The sequence below is a fragment of the Sarcophilus harrisii genome, chromosome 1, assembly GCF_902635505.1.
Source record: "Sarcophilus harrisii chromosome 1, mSarHar1.11, whole genome shotgun sequence".
NCBI lineage: Eukaryota > Metazoa > Chordata > Mammalia > Dasyuromorphia > Dasyuridae > Sarcophilus > Sarcophilus harrisii.
In genome coordinates, this window is record NC_045426.1 from 647,183,832 (window position 1) to 647,204,826 (window position 20,995).

General features: G+C 46.9%; 2 protein-coding genes and 1 long non-coding RNA gene across 5 annotated transcripts; 1 reads left to right on the forward strand and 2 right to left on the reverse strand.

Annotated features, from left to right (window-relative positions):
* Positions 1-185: 185 nt before the first annotated feature.
* On the reverse strand, positions 186-2,231 carry CDKN2D (cyclin dependent kinase inhibitor 2D). Of its 2 annotated transcripts, none has more exons than XM_031947524.1 (3): positions 2,144-2,231; positions 1,559-1,732; positions 186-1,375 (listed from the first exon to the last, which is right to left on the reverse strand). In XM_031947524.1, exons 2-3 carry the CDS (start codon positions 1,697-1,699, stop codon positions 1,013-1,015), a joined length of 504 nt encoding a protein of 167 aa, XP_031803384.1. In that variant the 5' UTR covers positions 1,700-1,732; positions 2,144-2,231; the 3' UTR covers positions 186-1,012. The 2 variants fall into 2 exon arrangements, with proteins under 2 accessions (XP_031803384.1, XP_012397378.1); XM_012541924.3 differs by lacking the exon at positions 2,144-2,231 and adding an exon at positions 1,998-2,106.
* Positions 2,232-2,860: 629 nt separating this feature from the next.
* Positions 2,861-12,700, reverse strand: AP1M2 (adaptor related protein complex 1 subunit mu 2). Of its 2 annotated transcripts, none has more exons than XM_031947523.1 (12): positions 12,505-12,700; positions 11,884-12,040; positions 9,811-9,878; positions 9,588-9,718; positions 8,324-8,471; positions 7,818-7,944; positions 6,845-6,993; positions 6,667-6,738; positions 5,311-5,469; positions 4,768-4,893; positions 3,754-3,829; positions 2,861-3,440 (listed from the first exon to the last, which is right to left on the reverse strand). In XM_031947523.1, the coding sequence occupies exons 1-12, from the start codon at positions 12,544-12,546 to the stop codon at positions 3,418-3,420; spliced, it is 1,278 nt and encodes a 425-aa protein (XP_031803383.1). In that variant the 5' UTR covers positions 12,547-12,700; the 3' UTR covers positions 2,861-3,417. The 2 variants fall into 2 exon arrangements, with proteins under 2 accessions (XP_031803383.1, XP_003760513.1); XM_003760465.3 differs by having other exon boundaries at positions 6,845-6,987; positions 12,505-12,648.
* Positions 3,398-4,826, forward strand: LOC116420748. The gene is made up of 3 exons (XR_004231167.1): positions 3,398-3,470; positions 4,392-4,520; positions 4,738-4,826. It is a non-coding gene; the product is annotated as an uncharacterized LOC116420748 (long non-coding RNA).
* Positions 12,701-20,995: the final 8,295 nt, after the last annotated feature.

Consider the following 20,995-nt stretch of genomic DNA (forward strand, 5'->3'; position numbering starts at 1 on the left):
CCCCACCGCCCTCCGGGGCTAGCCGCCTCCCTTCCCCAGCACACATGTTCTTTAAACTCCTTCTCTGGATGCTGCTGCACACGAGACAAAACCCCCCAAACCGAAGCCCCTCCCCCTACTAATACTCCTTTCCTCGATACCAATCTCCCCCCCCAAAAAAAAAAAACCAGGCGGCCAAAGCTAGCTCGTCAAGGAATGCTCAATATTAATTTAATGATTAAAAACATTAAATTATCACACAACATTTCTTCAGAAAGCATAATAAATAGAATCTTAAAAACTCTGTACAAGAGGCTGGAAAGAGGCCTTCAACGAAAGAAAATGGAACACTCCACCCGCCACCATTCATTTTGTTTCCCCCCAAATTCAATTGTGTTCCTGGGTTTGCAAAAGGAAGTCGTGCCCTCCTCTCCCCTGCAGCCCCCCTGAGGTGACTTTGCCAAAAGATAGCTGCTTCTGGGAACCTAGAAATCCCCTGAGGTGGGGGTGGGGGTGGGGCGGGGAGAGCGGGAGGAAAAGCGGAGCCCCCGGCCCCGGTGGCCGGGCAGGGGATGGAGAGAGCCAGGGCATTGCCCCAGGTCACCACAAAGGGCCCGGAGCTCGCCCGAGCCGGGCCGGCCGGAAGGAAAGGGGTGGGGGCTGGGGGGCAGAACCGAACCGTTTATCAGGCCACCTTCCCCGCGGTACCCAGGAGCTGGCTGGAGCCGGGAGTCCCGGACGGTCTCTGCTCGCTCACTTGCTCTCCCCCGAGTTTCACATCACACCGAAGGGGGGAAATAACCACACAAATAACACCAACAAACCATAACTTGGGGTGGGGGTGGGGGCGGGGAGGAGACGGACCTTCCGCCCTCGGGCAGGCACGGAATAGCAAGCGAATTGCCCCCTCTCGTCCTCCCGGAGACACAGAGCCCGCCCCCACCCTTCCCCCTTGTTTTTCGGGGCTTCCTGGGGCTGCCCCCCCAGTGCCGAGCGGCACCCAGCTGTCCTGGCTGCTGAAGGGCCCCCGCGTTCACAACGACGGAGTAGGGAGGTGCCTCTCCAAGATCCGCCCCAACTGCCCGGCTCCGCACTGCCGAGCCAGCTCAAGGGGCGTGAGGCCCCCGGCGTCCCGGTGCTGCAGATCCGACTCCCCGGCCAGGAAGCTGACCACGGCGGCGTGACCCTCCCGCACGGCCAGGTGGATGGGCAGCGCTCCGGAGCCGTCCGGCACGTTCACGTCGGCGCCGTGCTCTACCAGGATCCGGAGAGTGTCCAGGAAGCCCGTGCGCGCGGCGTCGTGGGCCGGGGAGGTGCCCGACCCGTCCTGGACGTTGGGGCTGGCTCCCTGCTTCAGAAGCTCCAGAGCGATGGCCGAGCTCCCGAACATCATCACCTGCGGAGGCGAGGCGTCGGACCGGGGCAAAGCACGGCGCTGCGCATCCGGGCCCGAAGGGGGGACGGGAGGAAGCCCGGGGAGAGGAGGCGGGGGTCCCCTTCCCCCCCACTCCCGCCCCTGCAAGGCCCCGAGCAGCCTCCCCCAGCTGCCTCCCCCCGATCCTCCCGGGCGGGAGCCCACCTGCAGGGCGGTCTTGCCGAAGCGGTTCAGGGAGTCGGGATGCACGAACTCCTGGTGAAGGAGGCGCCGCACCTCGTTCACGTCTCCCCGGGCGGCCGCCCCGCTGAGCCGGTCGCCGGCGCTTATCTCTTCCAGCAGCATCTCCGACCTGCAGGCCCCGCAGCCTGGATCCGACTGGGGAGAGAGCGATCGCGGAGCGGGGTCAGGCCGGTGGGTGCCGGGCCTTCCCCGGCAGCCCGGCCCGGCCCGGCCTCCCAGGCTCCGGAGGCGAGCGGCGGGCCCCCGGCGCCTGGAGAGGTGCAGAAGCAGCGCGGGGGGAGCCAGAGGGCCGCCCCTCGAGCCCGCCCGACTCGGGCTCCGCAGCGCCGGCTTCTCAGCCTCTCCGAAAGCCGGCGGCCTGCAGCCCAGCCCGGACCCCTCCCCAGCGGGCTCCTCCCACCTGTCAGCCAGGATCTAGAGAGAGGCTGGGAAGGCCGCCCGGAGGTCCAATCCTCCTCCTTTCCCTACGGCTCCTCCGCCTCTGCGGCCCGGCCCGGCCCCCGCCCCTTGGGGGCCGGGCTCCCCTGGGGTCTCCCCCCGACTCACCCTCCCTCCTCCTCCTCCGGAGCGGGCGGGGTTCACTCTGAGCTCCCGCAGCCGCGGCCTCCGAGAAGGGACGTGAGGGGGCGGAGCTGCGGCTCCCACGTGGGTCGCTCTGAACCCCGAGTATTTGTTTTCTTACGAATTGACACTATGTATCGGTCCCCTTTGCCCGGCTCCCGACCCTTCGGGGCCCCGCCTTGTCCTCCGTCCCGGCCAATGGCGACGCGTCTCCGAGGCGCCTTCGCAAGCAGGGGCCCACGGCGTCGCTCCTGATTGGCCGGCGGCCGGCGACCGGCAGAGCGCCGGTAATGGCGGGGTTTTCAGTTTCAAACGCCAGGGGCAGGCGGGAAAGAGACACCCAAGTAACTGACCGAGGGAGCAGTGGCGGGGTCAGGGTCGGAGCGGCCCGGCCAGCGACGGGGACCACCCCCACCCCCGTCCCATCAGCGCTCGAATCCAGGACCCTTCCTTCTGCCCCGCCGACATCCGCCCTGAAGCGTCCCCGGGGCCCCTCCTGGACGCGGAGCCCCTCCCCCAAGGCCCGGGGGGGCCCCAAGCCCACCACTGGAGGCCGCTTATTTCAGACCCCCCCCCAGACCCGCACTCTATCTGCCATCCCAGCCTCCTGGCCGCCTCTTATCCGGCCGGGCCCAGGCCCCTGGCGCCCCCTTTCCCCGCTCCTTTGCCTCTCACACGGTGAACAAAATCAGTGGATTCGTCTGAGTCTCAACGTTCTTTAATCTTAAATCCTAAAACTAACCAGGGAGGAGAAAGACCGTTCTCAGAGCGGAGGAGGGCGGAAAGCTCCGGGCAAGGCACCGAGGCAGCGGAGGGATGCGGGACAAACCCGTTCCCCGCTTTTACTTCATTTATAAATAGAAAGGAGAGCGCGCCAGGCAGACCCCTGCGGCCTGAGGGAAAAGCCCCCCTGAGACAGGGAGGGGGAGGGGCGCCGGCTTTTGGGGGTCATCTGCAGGCGCCCCCCCCCCCCCATGAGAAGCGGAGGCAAGGAAGGGTTTGAGACTCAGACAAGCAAGAGTCACCAGGGCCCGCCCTCCCAACTACGGACAAGGCCATAAGTGCCCCTCCCACAGCTCAGGGCCCCTAAACACAAAGCGGCCCCCCATTCATAGACACAGAGGAGACGTTTCTCAAAACAGACACGAGAACAGGGGCCGTCCCCCTCACAAACATACACACTCTCAAAAAAAAACTTTGGGCAGGAAAGTCCGCGGGGCAAGACTTCGGCCTCCAACGGTCCAGGAGCTGCGTCTTTTCTAGCTGGTCCGAAGCTGATAATCTACAAGGAGGGGACAGTTGCCTTAGAGGGGTAATTGGAAGTGGGGATTAAAAAAAAAAAAAAAAACCTCCTTTCCTCCCTCTTCCTTCCCCCCAATATCTTTAGTCTAGGAAGAAAGGGAAACTACTAATGGTCTCAGGGGGGGAAGGGAAGCCAGACCTAGCCAGGGGTCTCATCTAAGCTTGGAGGCCCCATTCACCAATTACTCTCCCGTAATCACCTATTAATCACCCATTACCATCTATTAATCACCCGTTAATCACTTGTTACTCTCTAGTCTGGGTTGCCCCCCATCTCATAGGTATCCTCTTACCCCCACTTTGGGTGATGTATCGAACCCAGGGAAGGGCTTGGTAACCACTCTTCTCAATGATCTTCATGTACCGGACCTGTAAGAGAGCAGGGGAATTGTTTCAGTGGGTATCATAACTACTTATCCAGCCACAACATAGCCAATCACGCAGGTATTCCTGCCTTCATTGTCTCCCTCCCTCCAAATCACTGGTTATTATCATGGCCGGAATAATTCACATAAGCCAGTTATGCCCTCCCTGCTCCCCAAGGATCAACTTTAATTCATCTCTGCTTGAGAGTTAAGGTTTTCAAGGTGTCTCTCATCTTACTCTGTGCATTCAATGCTCCAGGAAAAGTAGACTGCCCTCTGTGCCTTCCACCCCTTAGTCTTTATTCATTATTCTCTGGGCCTATTAAATTTCTGCCTATCTTGGAATTAATTCCCAGCTCAGTAGCCAACTCCACAAAGTTTTCCTTCTCTTTCCTATTGATTATTTATTGATTATTCCTATTGATTATCCTATTGATTAATAGCTACCTTGGCCCTCACACAAAACCATGTGTTTTTAGCCAAAGTTTCTTAAGCTGCGGTTCCTGGGCTTTTTTTTTTTTTTAACAAATTTTGATGATTTTAATATAATTGTTTTCCTTTGTCAGCTAGGTGGCACTATGGAGTCCCTGAATTCAGATTCAGTCTTCAAAATCGTGTGGTGTGACTCTGGGCAAGTCATTTAGCTTTGGAATCATCGCACCTCATCTTCCTGGGTGTGGTGAAGATCAAATAAGGTAAGAGCTGTTCAGTTTTGTCAGACTCTACATGACCCAGGTGGGGTTTTCTTGACAAGGATAGTAGCCGAATTTAATTCAAATCTTCCCAACTGTAGAGCTAGTATGCAATTTATCTACTTAGCTGCCCCATTTTTTTCTGTATTTTTTGGGGGGGGTAATGAATGAATAAATGTTAAAGTCATTGCCCCGAGATCGTCTTTCCCTTTTCCCCCAGCTTCCCAAACTCTGCCTCCCTCCCTATTACCTGAATCCCAGAGACAGTGAAATAAGGAATCTCAAATTTGACAGCAATGGGAGGCCGGCCCTCCACCTCCTCCTTCTCCACGCTGGGTAAGCCAAAGTGTGCCCTCATTAGGTACTCCTTTCCTCCCTGCAAGGTCAAATGGATGGTTGGTCAGATGGACAGACAAACAAGCAGGAGGATGGATGGGACTTTGCCCTGGGGATCCCCCCTGGGCTATTGGATAGAATATAGATTTTAGCATTGGACCAGACCTCAATCCCTCCATTAAAAGAAAATGAAAATGCATCCCAGAGACTTGTTCAAGGTCACACAGATAGAAAATAGCAGAGCTGGGATTTCTACAGGTATCCCCTGACGCCAAGCCGCGAGCTTTCTTGTCATTTCCTTGGCTGGCTGAGTGAGCCCCAGGGGGTTCACTTCATGCTCACAGCGCTTCCCTCCTTAGGGTCCAGCCCCATCTGAGCGTACAAATCTAACCGAGCTGCTCCTTGTGCTGTCCCCCTGCCCCTGCCCCCTCCCACCGCCTGCTCCCCCAGCTCTCACGGGAAAGGACTTGATGTTCCAGATAACCACATTTTTCTCAGGCAGATACTTGGCACTGCCCACACTGGTTTTGAATCGAGGGGAGTCTGCATCACTGGGCACAGGGACCGCAATCTCCACACTGTTGGCCACTGACTGCTTCTTAAACTGTCCCTTTGCCTGGCAGAGGTGGGAAAGAAGGCAAGATCAGTTTGGGATATTTCACATCCTTTTTCTATGCTGGTCATCTCTCCTAGCCTCCCAGTCCCCCCACCTCCTCCTCCTCACTCCTCCATCATCTAGCACTCCAGGCAGGTCAGTGTCTTCATTGAAGTGATACCAATAACCAGCATTTATAAAGTGCAAAGCACTCTTACGAACACGATCTCACTGGATCACCCCTGCCTTTGCAGTTTGGCTCCCCACTTCTCCCACCCCTCCAAGCCAAGCCACCCTGTCCTTCATGACCCAGCTCAAGCCCGACACCCTCAGGCAACTTCCTTTCCCCAAACCCCAGAACTGGGAGAAAGGAAGCTTTCCAATTCCCAGAACTTGGAGTGCTCCAAGCATGCACCCCCTTGGGCTCCCTTAGTAAGTGGCCAGCCAGCTCCCTCCCTGAAGACTTGTAGCAATGGGGAACCTACTACCTCCTAAAAGATTTCATTCTACTTTTGGACAGCTCTCATTGCAAGAGTTTTTCCTCATGTGGAACCACAACCTGGTTCACTGTGGCATCAATTCATCCTTCTCATTCTGTTCTCAAAGATGGAACAGAGCAAGTCAGTCCTCCTTCCCCCAGACAGCTCATCAGATCCTTGAAGGACAGCTGTTTTGATATTCCCTCCCTGCCTCCGTGTCTTCTCTTTTCCAGGCTAATAGTTCTCTAGTTCTTTTGACGGATCCTGGCAATCATGTGATTTCCAGTCCCCTCACCACTGAGGGTCATTCTCTTCTCGATTTGCTCCCGTTTCCTGTTTCCCCAAATGCATTCACTTCAGAATGTCGCAAGCTTCAAATGTGATCTGACCAGAGGAGAGGCAAGTGGGGCAACATCTCTCACATTTTGAACCTGATGCCTCTTAATGAAGCCCAATTTGCCTTCACCTTTTTTTGGGGGGGGGGGCGAAGGGGGGCACCTGCCACGGTATACTGTCAAGTCATTGAGGTGGTGGTTCCCTAATGTAGCAATCCTTTTTTACAGGACCCGTTTTCTAAGAACTCTCCACCAGCTGATTTTTTGGACCCAACTGCAGGATTTTACACTGACGTTTTAGGAGATCTAGCTCAGAGAGAGCTCTCTGGATCACACTCTTATCAAACACGGTAGCACAATTTCGGGGTAGAAGATGGGCCGGGGAAGTGCAAGGCCTTACATACCTTCACCATAATTTCTACACGGCTGTGGGAGAACTTCTCAATGACAGACTCAATCCAGATGAGTGGTTTTACCTACAGGGAGAGTCCCCAAAACATAACCTTAGGGCATAGGATTAAACAACACCTTCAGAAAAACACCAGGGCTGGGGCCAGAGCCCACTTAAATGGGGAGGCCCACCTGGGTATTGAGCCGATAAGACATGAGCTCAAAGTCTCCATCGGGTGGGATGAAGGAGATGGTTCGATCATTGTCAAATCTAGAGAGCCGTACACACTGATGGAACTTAACATCTTCCAGTTCGACAGACTTGTTTTTATTGCCTGAAACTCAGAGGAAACTTGTTTTAGTTGGACCTTACCACCTGGAGCTGGGTTCAGTTTTCCACTCTGATCCAAGTGATGTTGGACAAGTCATGTTACTTAACAGAGCCTCAGTTTTCTCCTATGTAAAATGAGAGAGTTGGGACTAGATCAAGGTTTCTTAACTTTCCTGTATCAGAGAGCTCTTTGGCAGGCTGGAAAAGGCTATAGCTTCTAAAATAACTCCTAAAATAATGTCATCAACAAGACATGTAGGATTACAAGGAAACAAATTCTATAGAAATATCTTTAATTATTAATAATCAAAATTAAAAAAAAAAAGTTTACAGATTCCAAGTTAGGAATCTAGTTAGGTTCATTCCAGCTTTAATTTCAGTGATGCAGCATGTTAAAAGTGATGCAGTAGTCTAAAATCTTTGTATAGGTAAAGCATCTGAGACTCATAGAAAAGACATAATTTGCCCAAGTTCACGTGGCCAGTCAGCAGAATTCCCAAGACTTGAACCCAGGCAGGCCTTTTGGCTCCACATCACCTTGGCTTCTTCACTCATTGATCATTCTAACGCCCCAGTCATCCCCAAGGCTGGTATGCCCTGTTAGAGCATTCCAGGATTCCCCCAAAAGGTCATGCTCCCCAAGTTCTCAGAGTAACTCCCAGCCCGGGCCACCTGTGCCCCCCTTCCCCTGTTGTCTGGACCTCTCCATCCGTGACAGCCACCCTAGTGACGGGCTCCCAGAGGGCTATCTGTAATACTCCCCTCCATCCTTCCCCCTTCAAGGACGGCCCAGAAACGAATTCCTAGGGAGGAAGCGGGAGCCCAGAAACTTACGGCCAGTGAGTTCAAAAAGCACCCTGTCATTGAGGCCCAGTCTCAGCTCCGGCATGCCCGACAGGAACACCTTCAGCTTAATGGTGCCCACGATCTCACTCAGCAGCACGCTGCCATTGGCACTGACCTGAACCGACGGGGAAGGGGAGTCAGCAGGGGATGGGAGGGGACCCCGATGGGGAAAGGGAGTCAGTGGGGGACGGGAGGGAACCCCGATGGGGAAGGGGAGTCAGTGGGGGACGGGAGGGGATCCTGATGGGGAAGGGGAGTCAGCGGGGGATGGGAGAGGACCCCGATGGGGAAGGGGAGTCAGTGAGGGACGGAAGGGGATCCTGATGGGGAACAGGAGTCAGTGGGGGGAGGGGAGAGGAAAGGACCCCAATTCTCCCAGCTCTGCTTCCTAATAGCAGCACCACTGGGGGGTGGGGAGCACCATCCCGTTTCACCCACTGATAATTCCTATCCCCATTGCACTGACCCCCACCCTTGGTGTCCCAAGAGCTTACCAGTAGATTGACAGACTCAATCACATCAATGAAAACCTCATTCTTCTTATATTTGATGCCCTCCGAACGCCAGGACACAGCATTGGTGACTGTTGGAGGCACCCGGGACCTGCCCGTCTCTAATTTGTTGCCTTGCTGGGTGATATACCTGGAGGAGGAAAGGAGAAGGGATTAGGTCCATGTTCTTATTCTCTCTACCTCCCCTTCGGAAAGGCCTCCAGCGGGGTTACCAGTATGATTTCACCTGATCCTCACAACTACCTTGGGAGATAGGTACTGTTAGCATCCCCATTTTACAGATGAGAAGCTGAAACAGACAAGGTGATTTACCCAGTCACACAACTAAGTACCTGGGGCTAGATTTGAACTCAGCTTCTTGACTCTAGAACCAATTGTCCACTGGGCTACCTAGTCATTGCACTTAATAATAATCCTTATTTGTTTGCCTAAAGTCATCAATGTAGAGGCTAGCGGAGCTGGGATTTGAATATGATCCCCTTACTACAAATCCCACTTTTTCCTACACTAACTCTGTGGGGGGATAGTAAAATAATTATCCCAATTTTGAAGATAAATCAATAATCTCAGAAAAGTGGCTTACAAGAGCCAAGAGACAGAGTGAGAACTCCAGTGCAGGCCCACTGATTCTATGTTCAGAGTGTTATACCACATCAGGCTGCCTCTCTTTTCCCCAGGAGGTAAATCATAGATAGAAAATTGAGAGGGATTTTAGAAATCATCCCATTTTACAGATAAGGAAACTAAGGCCCAGGAAGCTCAAATCACTTACCCAAATTCTCCCAGACAGTAAATAACCATGCTGGAAGTCTTTGGACCCCTAGATTTCCCACTTATAAAATGAGAAACGAGGAGGTTGGAACAGATGAGCTCAAATGGCCCTTCCAGGGTACTAGCCCTGGAGTTGGAAGAACCTGACTTCAAATCCAGCCTCAGACACTTACTGTGTGATCCTGGACAAGTCTTTAAACTGCCTCAGTTTCCTCATCTGTAAAATGAGCTGGAGAAGAGAACTCTGTATGACCAAGGAAACCCCCTATGGGATCACCTATAGTGGGACAGGACAGAAATGATTCGAGAACAAAAGGGCCTTCACTGTGGTATGTCTAGCAGAAAGAGCAAAGGGAGAAGTGGAGTGTGTTAAGAGCTGGGGAGCTCCAGGACCTTCTGCCAGAGTCTCAGGGAAATAACAGTTGTGTACGGAAGCCCCTAGGACCCAACGGGCCCCCAGCCCAGTTCCACTCACTCTTGGAGGATCTTGCTGTCCGTGGTCTGGGGGAAGCCAAAATCCATGAGCTCGTCCAGCAACTCATAGACAATGACGAAATTGTCTCGGATACTCTCCTCCTCGAGCTCCTTGAAGTACTCAGAGAACACCTGTCAGGAGGTGAATTAGATGGGGAAGGGAGATGGTCAGCACCCTCAGGAGGACCAGAGTCGGGGAGGGAAAGTGGGGGCAGGGCACTCACCTCCACAGCCTTGTACAGGAACGAGTAGACCAGGGAGGCGTTGGCATTCTTGAGCGTGGTGGCCACCACTGTTGGCAATCTGGTCAAGGAAAAGGCGCCGGTACAGAGGGGTGGGGGTGGGGTGAAGCAGGAAAGCGGCCCCCCAGTGGGGTCCCATATCACAGCCAGAAGAAGCTCCCACCCGGCCTTGTGTGAAAAGTGCCCACTCAGGCTCCTGTTTGGGGTGCCAAGGCTCGGTGGAAGAAGCACTAGGCATGGGAGCCTCAGGGGAGCTTGGATCCGAACACTGATTTGCAGCTAACTAGGGGGGCAATCCTCTCTGAGCCTTAGTTATGACCCTTCTCTGTAAAATCCAGGGAATTTGACAAGACGACCTCAAATTACTCTCAATCTTAGGAACAAAAGCTGAGGGCTGGTTCGAAAGTAGGGGAGGAAAGTGCAATGAAAAGAGTGTTGCATTTAGAGTCTGCGTCCAACACTTGTGTGCAACTCTGTCTAGGTCACTTTAAACATCCCTTGACAAAAATGTATGGAAAATGCTTCATAACTACAAAAAGGGGTTTGAAGACCCCAAATACTTCATAACCATAAAAAAGGGTTTGAAGACCCCAAATATGTCATAATCATAAAAAAGTGTATGACTACCCCAAATACTTCATAACCATAAAAAAAGGTTTGAAGACCCCAAATACTTCATAACCATAAAAAAGGGTTTGAAGACCCCAAATACTTCATAACCATAAAAAGGTGTATGACTACCCCAAATACTTCATAACCATAAAAAGGGGGTTTGAAGACCCCAAATGCTAAACAGCCATAAAAAGGGGTTTGAAGACCCCAAATACTTCATAACCATAAAAAGGGATTTGATGACCCCAAATACTTCATAACCATAAAAAGGGGTTTGAAGACCCCAAGTACTTTATAACCATAAAAAGGGGTTTAAAGACCCCAAATACTTCATAAACACAAAAAGGGTTTTGACTATTCCAAATACTTCATAACCATAAAAAGGTATTTAATGATCCCAACTACTTCATAAGGACAAAAAGGGGTTTGAAGACCCCAAATGCTTCATAACCATAAAAAGGGGTTGGACTATTTGAAGACCCCAAATATCTCATATACATAAAAGGGTTTGAAGACCCCAAGTACTTCATAATCATAAACAGGTATCTGAACACCCCAAATACTTTATAACCATAAAAAGGGGTTTGATGACCCCAACTACTTCATAACCATAAAAAGGGTTTGAAGACCCCAACTACTTCATAACAATAAAAGGCATTTGATAACCCCAACTATTTTATAACCAAAAGAAGGGATTTGAAGACACTAAATACCTCATATCCATAAAAAGGGGGTTGAAGACCCCAAGTACTTCATAAGCATAAGAAGGAATTTGAAGATCCCAAATACTTCATAATCATAAGGAGTTTGATGACCCCAAATACTTCATAACCATAAAAAGGGGTTTGAAGACCCCAAGTACTTTATAACCATAAAAAGGGGTTTGACTATCCCAAATACTTCATAACCATAAAAAGGTTTGAAGATTCCAAATACTCCGTAACCATAAAAAAGGATTTGACTATCCCAAATACTTCATAAACATAAAAAGAGGTTTGAAGACTTCAAGTGCATAAGCATAAGGGGTTTGAAGACCCCAAATACCTCATATCCATAAAAGGCTTTGAAGACCCCCAAGTACTGCATAATCATCAACAGGGATTTGAAGACCCCAAATACTTTATAACCATAAAAAGGGGTTTGACTATCCCAAGTATTTCATAACCATAAAGATTTGAAGACCTCCCAAGTACTTCATAACCATAAAGAGGTTTGATAACCCCAACTTATTTCATAACCATAAGAAGGGGTTTGAAGACCCCAAATATTTCATAAACATAAAAAAGGAGTTTGAACACCCCAGATTAGTGGTCCCAGGTCTTGGCTGGAGGGCCAGGCTGGTTGGGCAGACAAGGGCACAATCCAGGACACCCAGAAGCAGCTCTAGCCCGCTGCCCTCTTCCTCCTTCCCTGTCCCTAAAGTCCTGGCAAGAGGAAGGATGCAGTAAAGGTTGCTATGTTTGATCCACAGGAAGTGCACCTTCCCATGGGTCAGCAGTGGAGTCAGGGCTCCTTCTTCTTCCTTCTGCATCAGCAGGGGCATGAAGTGGTCAATCTCTGCCATGTTCACATCCCCCTTGTAGTTCCGGGAAATCAAGGGCTGGTCAACGGGAGAAAAGAAAGGGGGTGAGGTTCTTCCCCAGTCCAACCCCTCCCCCATTCCTTAGCAGGCTCAGTACTTTCATCCCAACCTAGGGAGAGCCTGCCTACCTGCTCACCTGGGATGGAGGGAAGGAGGACCTGAGGGCCCCCCAAGGGGATGGGGCTAGAGGGAGGAAAGCTCTCTTCCCAGGGAACTCTCCTTTCTTCCCTCTTTCCCTCAGGTGGGCCAGCCCAACTGCCCGACATCTGAGCCAGTGATGGGCCCAGGAGGCTGGTCACCCAGGACACCCAGATTCTTTCCTCCAGCCAGAGAATGGGGCGTCTGGGCCTGCAGGGACTGGAGCGAGGGGGCAGCAGAAGGCAGCCTGTCTGGGGATTGTCTGCACCCCTCCCCCCACCCCGTAGGTCTTATCTGTTCGGACTCTCACGCCCCCAATCCCCAGGAAAGCAACTCTTTCTCACCTTCCCCTTCATGTCCAAAATAAAGATGGCAGAGGCAGACATGGCGGGGGCAGGGTCTGGACAGAGCAGAGGCCTTGCTAGGGACGGCAGGGAGGAGATCCTCAGTGCTTCCTCCTTCCTGCAAAGGCAGCGTCACCTCACCCAGGTAGGAGCCCCAGGTCCAGGTGAGCGGCTCTTAAAGGGGAGGTGACCCAGGTGAGCAACTTTTTCTGCCGACAGAAATTCTCCTCCTCCCTTGGGCGGGGTTAAGGAACTATCCCAGGGTCCTATGATTTTGAGTGGGGAGGGACTTCATTTTTTTTTTTCTTAGTTTAACTTCCTTCTTTTTTTGATGGGGAAACTGAAGCCTTGAAATCGGGAAGTGACTTTCCTAAGGTCACACAGCAGTGGAGTTGGTCGTGGTAGTCTCTGATTTTGACAAATTTAGTGTCCTTTCACTCTAATACATTCCCAAGAAGGAGTTAAGCAGGCAAAGAAGTGTAATGGATGTCAGAGAAAAGTTCCCTGGAAAAGAAGCAGCCAGGCAGAGAGCTGGAGCCAGAGCCAACTTCTGGACAGCTGGCTGGCTGCCTTGAGGAATGTCAGAAGGGAAGTGTGTTGGGTGGACCCTTGAGTGAACATGCATTAGAACTGCCCAGAATGCCCGGCTATAGATAGACTATGATGGCATCACAGGGGGAGCAGGGGATGGATCCATCAGAGCCTGAAATTGTCACCAGTCTGTGCCTCAGTTTTCACTTCTGGAAAATGAAAAATCTACCTTTCCTCCTCCCTTTCCTCTCCCCTCCTCCCCCATCAACCTGCTCCCATCCCTTTTACTATCTTCTACCTCTCTGACTCAGGATGCACAGCCCAACTCAGTACAAGAAAAGAAAGAATGAGCTCTATGTTAGTGGAAAGTCCTTTTGAAGAGACCTCTGTCCTAGTTCTTTCCATTCTTGAGTTCCCCAGGGTCCAGGGTAATGGAGTATATTGTCCAACCTAAACTAAGACTGTAGTTTTTGGAAAACCCATACAAAGGAAGGGGCCAGAGACCTCAGTCCAACAAAGCTCTTCAGCAGCTAGTTCTCCCACTGTGTGTGTGTGTGTGTGTGTGAATTTTTACAGTTAAAAATTTCCTTCCACTTTTATTTCTTTTCCTCTTTTTTCACATTTTAAATTTTTTATAAACAGCTTTGCAATTATTCAGACTTAAATAATTCTGTATTGGGGGAGAGGATATCTGCTACATCCATATTAAAGATGTCTACATTCCTACTATTTGCTGACTTCTACAGCAGCAGAAAAATTAGTTCTGGAAAGTAGATATTTTTCAAAAGTTTTAGATCAGCGTTTTTTTTAAACTTTTAAAATGTTTTATTGTTTCTTCCCTCTTAAATTTTATCACTGTTTACCAACTCCTCCCCCCTTACAAATAGAAACCTTCCTGTATATCAAATATATAGTGGAACAACAACTTACAAGATACTTGACATACCTGAGGATATACATTTAGTTCCCCAAATTTTTTGTTCTTTGAACACTTTTCAACATTGAAATATGTTGTGAACCCTCCAAATAATTTAATATACTCCTCATTCTGCAAATATTTATTGATTAAGGCACCGTTAAAGAATTTTTTAGAGTAGAAGGAAACAAGCATTAAGTACCTACTATGTGTCAGCTAGGCCATTGGGACAGGTAGGCAGCACAGTAAAGTACCAGACCTAGAGTCAGAAGGATCTGAGTTCAAATCTTAGCTCAGACACTAAATGTGTGATCATGGGCAGGTCACTTAACCCTGTTTGCAGTTTCCTCATCTATATGAGTTAGAGAAGGAAATGGCAGACCACTTCAGTATCTTTTACAAAAACTCCAATTGTTGGTAGAATTGTGAACTACTCCAAACCATTCTGGAGAGCAATATGGAACTATGCCCAAACGGCTATCAAACTGTGAATACCCAGCAGTGTTTCTACTGGGCTTATATCCCAAAGAAATCTTAAAGGTGAAAGGGACCCACATGTGCAAAAATGTTTGTGGCAGCCTTCCTTGTGGTGGCCAGAAAGTGGAAACTGAGTGGATGCCCATCAATTGGAGAATGGCTGAATAAATTGTGGTATATGAATGTTATGGAATATTATTGTTCTGTAAGAAATGACCAGCAGAATGAATACAGAGAGGCTTGGAGAGATTTACATGAACTGATGCTGAGTGAAATGAGCAGAACCAGGTGATTGTTATACATTAAGATTATAAGATGATATACGACTCTTTACAACAATGAAACGACTGATGCCAGTTCCAATAATGTTGTGGTGAAGAAAGCCATCTACACCCAGAGAGAGGACTGTGGGAACTGAGTGTGGATCACAACATAACATGTTCACTCTGTTGTTTGCTTGCATTTTGTTTTTTCTCAGTTTTTTTTTTTCCTTTTCTGATTTTTCTTGTGCAGCAAGATAATTGTATAAATATATATATATACATATATTGGATTTAACATGTATTGGATTACCTGCCATCTATGAGAAGGAGTAAGGGAAAGGAGGGGAAAATGTGGAACATAAGGTTTTACAAGGGTCAATGTTGAAAAATTACCCATGCATATGTTTTGTAAATAAAAAGCTTTAATAAAAAAATAAAACCCCAATTGGTGATCAGAGAAATGCAAATTAAGACAATTCTGAGGTACCACTATACATCTCTCAGATTGTCTAAGATCACAGGAAAAGATAATGATAAATGTTGGAGGGGATGTGGGAAAGGTGGGACACTAATACATTGTTGGTGGAGTTGCAAACTGAGCCAGGCACTCTGGAGAGCAATTTGGAACTATGCCCAAAGGGCTATCAAACTGTACATACCCTTTGATCCAACAGTGTTTTTACTGAGTCTGTTTTCCAAATAGATCACAAAGGAGGGAAAGGGACCTACATGTGCAAAAATATTTGTGACAGCTCTCAAGAAACTGGAAGCTGAGTGGATGCCCATCAATTGGAAAATGGCTGAATAAGTATATGAATGTTATGGAATATTAATGTTCTGTAAGAAATGATCAGGAAGATAAATACAGAGAGACCTAGAGAGACCACATGAACTGATGCTGAGTGAAATGAGCAGAACCAGGAGATCATTGTACACGGCAACATCAATATTATAAGATGATGAATTCTGATAGACGTGGCTCTTTTCAGCAATGAGATGATTCAGGCCATTTGCAATGATCTTGTGATGAAAAGAGCCATCTGCAATCAGAGAAAGGACTGTGGGAACTGAGTATGAATCAACATATTTTCACTTTTTTTGTTTGCATTTTTCTCATTTTTTTCCTTTCTAATCTGATTTTTTTTTTCCTGCAGCACAATAATTGTAGAAATATGTATAGAAGAATTGTACATGTTTAACATACATTGGATGACTTGCCATTTAGGGAGTGGGTGGGGGGAAAGGGAGAAAAGTTTGGAACACAAGGTTTTGTAAGGGTCAATGTTGAAAAATTATCCTTGCATACGTTTTGAAAATCAAAAGCTTTAATTAAAAAGTTAGATGTCATGAAGAGTTGGACAACAACAGCTATGTATCACTCTGCCCTTTTATGAATAATCACATTTGATACAACCCTGAAAAATAGGTGCTAGCACAACAATCATTTTACAGTTGAGGAAACTGAGGAAGACAGAAATTAAGTGACCCAGAATCACACAACCAGTAAATATCTGATCAAATTTGGATTTGGATCATCCTGACTTCAGGCTTCTCTTGGACCATTCTTTCAAATCCTCATGGGGATTCTGAGCCACAACCAAAGTTCTTTTCCATCAACTATCTGCCAAAGGGTGAAGGATATACCTCCTCATTAGTCACTGCTTCACTCACAGTTCTGGGTTCTTTCAGACTTCTTTCCCCTTGTGACCTTGTTCATCCTTTTGTATGTCTGTGAGTGTGTATGGGTGAATGGCAGGTAACTTGCCTGAGGTTACACAGCTAATGTCAAGTATCTGAAGCTTAAATCCAGATCCTCCTGATCCCATCCACTGCACTTTCTAATATCCCCACCCTTTGTTTCTGAAGTGGGACACTCCCTTACACTATTATGGTGAGGGAATAAATTGTCTTTCTGATTCTATTCACTTCATTCCGTACTAATTCATATAGAGAACCAAATTTCTCACAATTTGTCCCATTCCTTCTTAGAGTACAATCAAACTCTGCTTCAATCATACACCCAATTATCTCCTTTTCCCCAAATAACATCTCTCCTGCTAGGGAGAGCCAGTCTCTGAATGCCATTTTTACAGTATATATTGCTGAGAAGTCTCCACCCTCAATTTTGGGGCAGAAGCTTGAGGTTATTCCATTCCCCACCCCCAAACCACCCAGTTTGATGAAAGAACTGGGGAGGGAGATTGATGAGGTGCTGACAATGGATAATTGCTCTGCTGGAGGTGGGGTGAGGAAATTCTGTGTATGGCCACCCAGAGCTAGAGTGTCTGGAATTCTCCCAACAGCAGTCAGCAAGGCTGGATAAAGAAAAAGCTTCTGGAGGTGGGAGTCAGGACCACTTATAGACCCTGAGGTCTTGGCAAGAGATTTCCCCTTTCTTAGCCTTCCCCCTCACCATGTCATCATGCAAAATGGGGATAAGAAGTCTTATGTTGGCTACCTCACTGTGAGAAAAACATTCTGTAAATCTTCATGTGCCCTAAATGAATGTTTTGAGGGATTTTGATCCCATAGAAGTAACTGCATCTTTCTGCATCATTCCACATCTTTTTCATAAATCCTTCATAGAAGACATCCCCAAATGCATTAGAGGCTTTCCTCAGGGACTTTTAATAACATCTGAGTTATATAGGATTTAACACACATCATTGCTTCTGGTCTTTACAATACTTCTGAGACTCTAGTCATTGCTTTCTGGAAGGATGAGAGACTCTGGATAGCATTGCCCACTAGGAGGGTGCAAGATTGGGGTTCAAGTCCCTAATCAGACACTTTCTCACTGAGTGACCCCAGACAAGCCATTGGACTTCTATAATCCTGAAGGTGATTCTCTATGATTTATTTCCAAATTTATAGATTAGTCAATAGTCAATGAATATTAAGTGTCAGTTCTGTGCCCAGTTGTTGTTCAGTCATATCCTTGTGATCCTATTTGGGGTTTTCTTGGCAAAGGTACTGGAGTGATTTGTCATTTTCCAGATGAGGAAATTGAGGCAAACTGGATTAAGGGACTTGCCCAGAGTCACACAGCTTTGAACTCAGGAAGATAAGTCACTCTATCCACTGTGCTCCCTAGCTGCCCATTATATACCTGATACTGTGATGTTATCTAGAGACACAAATATGTTACTCTTGCTCTCGAAGAAGCCCAGTCTAATGGGGGAGACAACATGCAGACGGCTAAGTTCAATCATGGTAAATACATCAATTGGCTAAATCACCAGATGGTAGGTATTAGAATCAGAGACTAGTATGTCCAGACTACCTGACTGGGTTTTATATTTCCCCAAGAAAGTCATGGATAAGAAAAAAAAAAAAAATCACCAAAGACCATGAAATATTTATAGCAGCATTTTTGTGATAGCTGAGAGTTGGAAACAAAATATATGCCCTTCAATTGGGAGAGCTGGCCAAACTAATTGTGGTGCATGAATATAAGGGAATGTACTACGATGCTGTAAGAAAGGATATTTTATGATGAATGCAGAAAAGCATGGAAAAATATTATATGAGCTGATGCACAGAGAAGAGCCAAGAGAACAATATACACAATGACCAAAACCATGTAAATGGGAAGAACAATGCTAAAGATCAAAAGTAAATGTAACAAAATTATTAAAATGAGAAGAGGAGCAGTTAAAGGGCACAGTGGAAAGGTAGATAGAACACCAGTCCTGGAGTTAGTAGGATCTGAGTTCAAATAACTTATTAGCGGGGTGGTCCTGGGCAAGTCCCTTTACCCTGATTCTCTTCTCCCCCCAATAAAAAGAAAAAGGAAGGGAAAAAAAAAAGATCAAGGAGGACTCCGATGAAGAAATATGAGAAAATATCCTCAATCTATCTTTTTTGCTGAGCTGGGAGATCCACAGGTGTTATACATTGCCATTGTTTTTGAAGTTTCACAATATATCAATGAGGTTGACTTTTTTTTTCCTTTTAAAAAATGTTATTTTGGGGCAGCTATATGGCTCAGTAGACTCTGAAATTAGGAGAATTCTAAATTCAAATATGGCCTCAGACACCTAATACTTACAAGCTGTGTGATCTTGGGCAAGTCACTTAATCCCGATTGCTTGAAGAAAAAGAATTTAAAAAATGCTATTTGTCATTTGGGATAGCTCTGGAGAGAAATATGTGATGATATAAGAAGGAGAAACAATGGAAAAAAATTTTTTACAAAAGACTTGTTAAAGAATTAAAGAAGATTGGGAAAAGCTTCTTGTAAGAAATAAAATTTTAGCTGGGACTTGAAGAAAAGCCAGGGAAATGGGGGGAGGGAGGGTAGGAAGGAGGAGGAAGAGAGATGAAGAAGAGGAGAGTGGCAATTATGGTGACCATCTTTTGGGAGCAGCAGCCAGAAGGCCAATGTCACGAAGCACAGAGGACATGGGTTTTGTATGTAAGAAGACTGAATTGTTATCCATCTCTTCCAAGATGACAAAATTTAAGCATATCCTCAATATATATTTACTGAATGTTTGTAGATAAGGAAACTGGGGGTTGTAGAGGTTATATGATTTATCTATAGCCATACTGTAAGCTTGTAAGAATCAGAGGCAGGATTTGAACACAAGCCTCTCGACTTCAAGTTGCACACTTTTTCCATATATTATTAATTTATATATTTATATTTATATATATTAATTTTTTCATATAACAAGCATTTATTTCCCCACCACAAAAAACTGACTAAAAGGAAAAAATTTATAATGAATTACAAAATCAAGTAAAGCAGATTTCTGCCTTGACTAAACTTTTGGTGATACAATAGATAGAGTGCTGGGTCTGGACTCAGGAAGAACTGAATTCAAATCTAACCTCAGACACTTCTTAGCTGTGTGACCTAAGGCAAGTCATGTAATCCCTGCCTCAGTTTCCTCAATTATAAAATGGGGATAATAATAGCTCTTCAGGTTATTGTGAGGATCAAAAGAGAAAATATTTGTAAAAATGAGTAGAGTAGTGCCAGGGATACAATAGGTATTATATAGATGCGTATTTTCTCCCTCCCTAGAGTCAGGAAAACCTGAGTTCATATTTGGCCTTAGATACTTAAATATGTGGCCTTGCAAGTCAGTTAACTTTTTTGACTCAGTTTCCTCATCTGTAAAATAAGCTGGAGAAGGAAATGGCAAACCACTTCAGCATCTTTGCCAAGAAAACCCCAAATGGAGTCATGAAGAGTTGGGCATGACTGAAATGACTAAACAACAAATTCTTCCTTCCCCAATGTCCTCAAATGTATATCTCATTCTACATTTTAAATCTCTCTGAAAGAGATGGGTATTATGCTTCTTGTTCATTTTTCCCACTTATAATATCTTTTTTGCCCAAGGAATTTTTATATGACCTTGATTCACAAGTCAAACATTGACAGATAATAAATCATAAGGAAATTTATTTTAAAATGATTCTTTGGCATATATATATATATATATATACACACACATATATATAATTTTACCATTTATTAAAGATGAAGGCAAATTTGCGTACTAATGAGATGAATGTGCTTTATTTTTACATAAATAATTAAATCTTGGCAGAATATTGGGTGCTGCAAGATAGACTATCTTCAACATTTTTCAGAGTTGATCAACCTTTTTGATATTTCATGATCCTCCCCCTCCTCCACATTTAGTTATGCCATATGGGGTGGAGACCCACTATTTAAGAAGGTTTGGTTGGTCATGATATTAATCAGAGTGCCCCAATTCATTTTTCTTTGTCATGTTGTTATTGTATAAAGTATTCTCCTGGTTCTGCTCAATTCACTCTATAGCAGTCCCTATAAGTCTTCTCAATTTCTCTGAAACTTCCTGTCATCTTACAGTACACTAGCATCCCATTACATCCATATTCCATACTTTATTTAGCTGCTCTCTCCCCACTTGATGGAGACCCTTAATTTCCTACTTTTCAGGTCCCTCATTCTTTCTATTATGTCAGCCTCTTGAATATCACACCTCTCAGTGTCACCCTTTGGCTCAGGCTATCAGAATAGCTTGTTTCTTTTTCCATCCTGCATGTCCTGGAACATGTTTTTTTAATACCCCTTGCAGTTCATCTTGGATGATATTTTACAGCCTCCTTATTCCCAATGTTCTATTGCCCTTTGAGACATCTACAATTCTGCCTCCCAGATCATCGCAGGATCACAGACTTAAGCCTGGAAGGGACCAAGTTGATCATATCATATCAATCATCAAATCTTATTCAAGAGAATCTAGAGTCATGTTCCGAAAGATCTAGATCCAAAGACCTTTTCTGGCATTTCCTAGCTGGG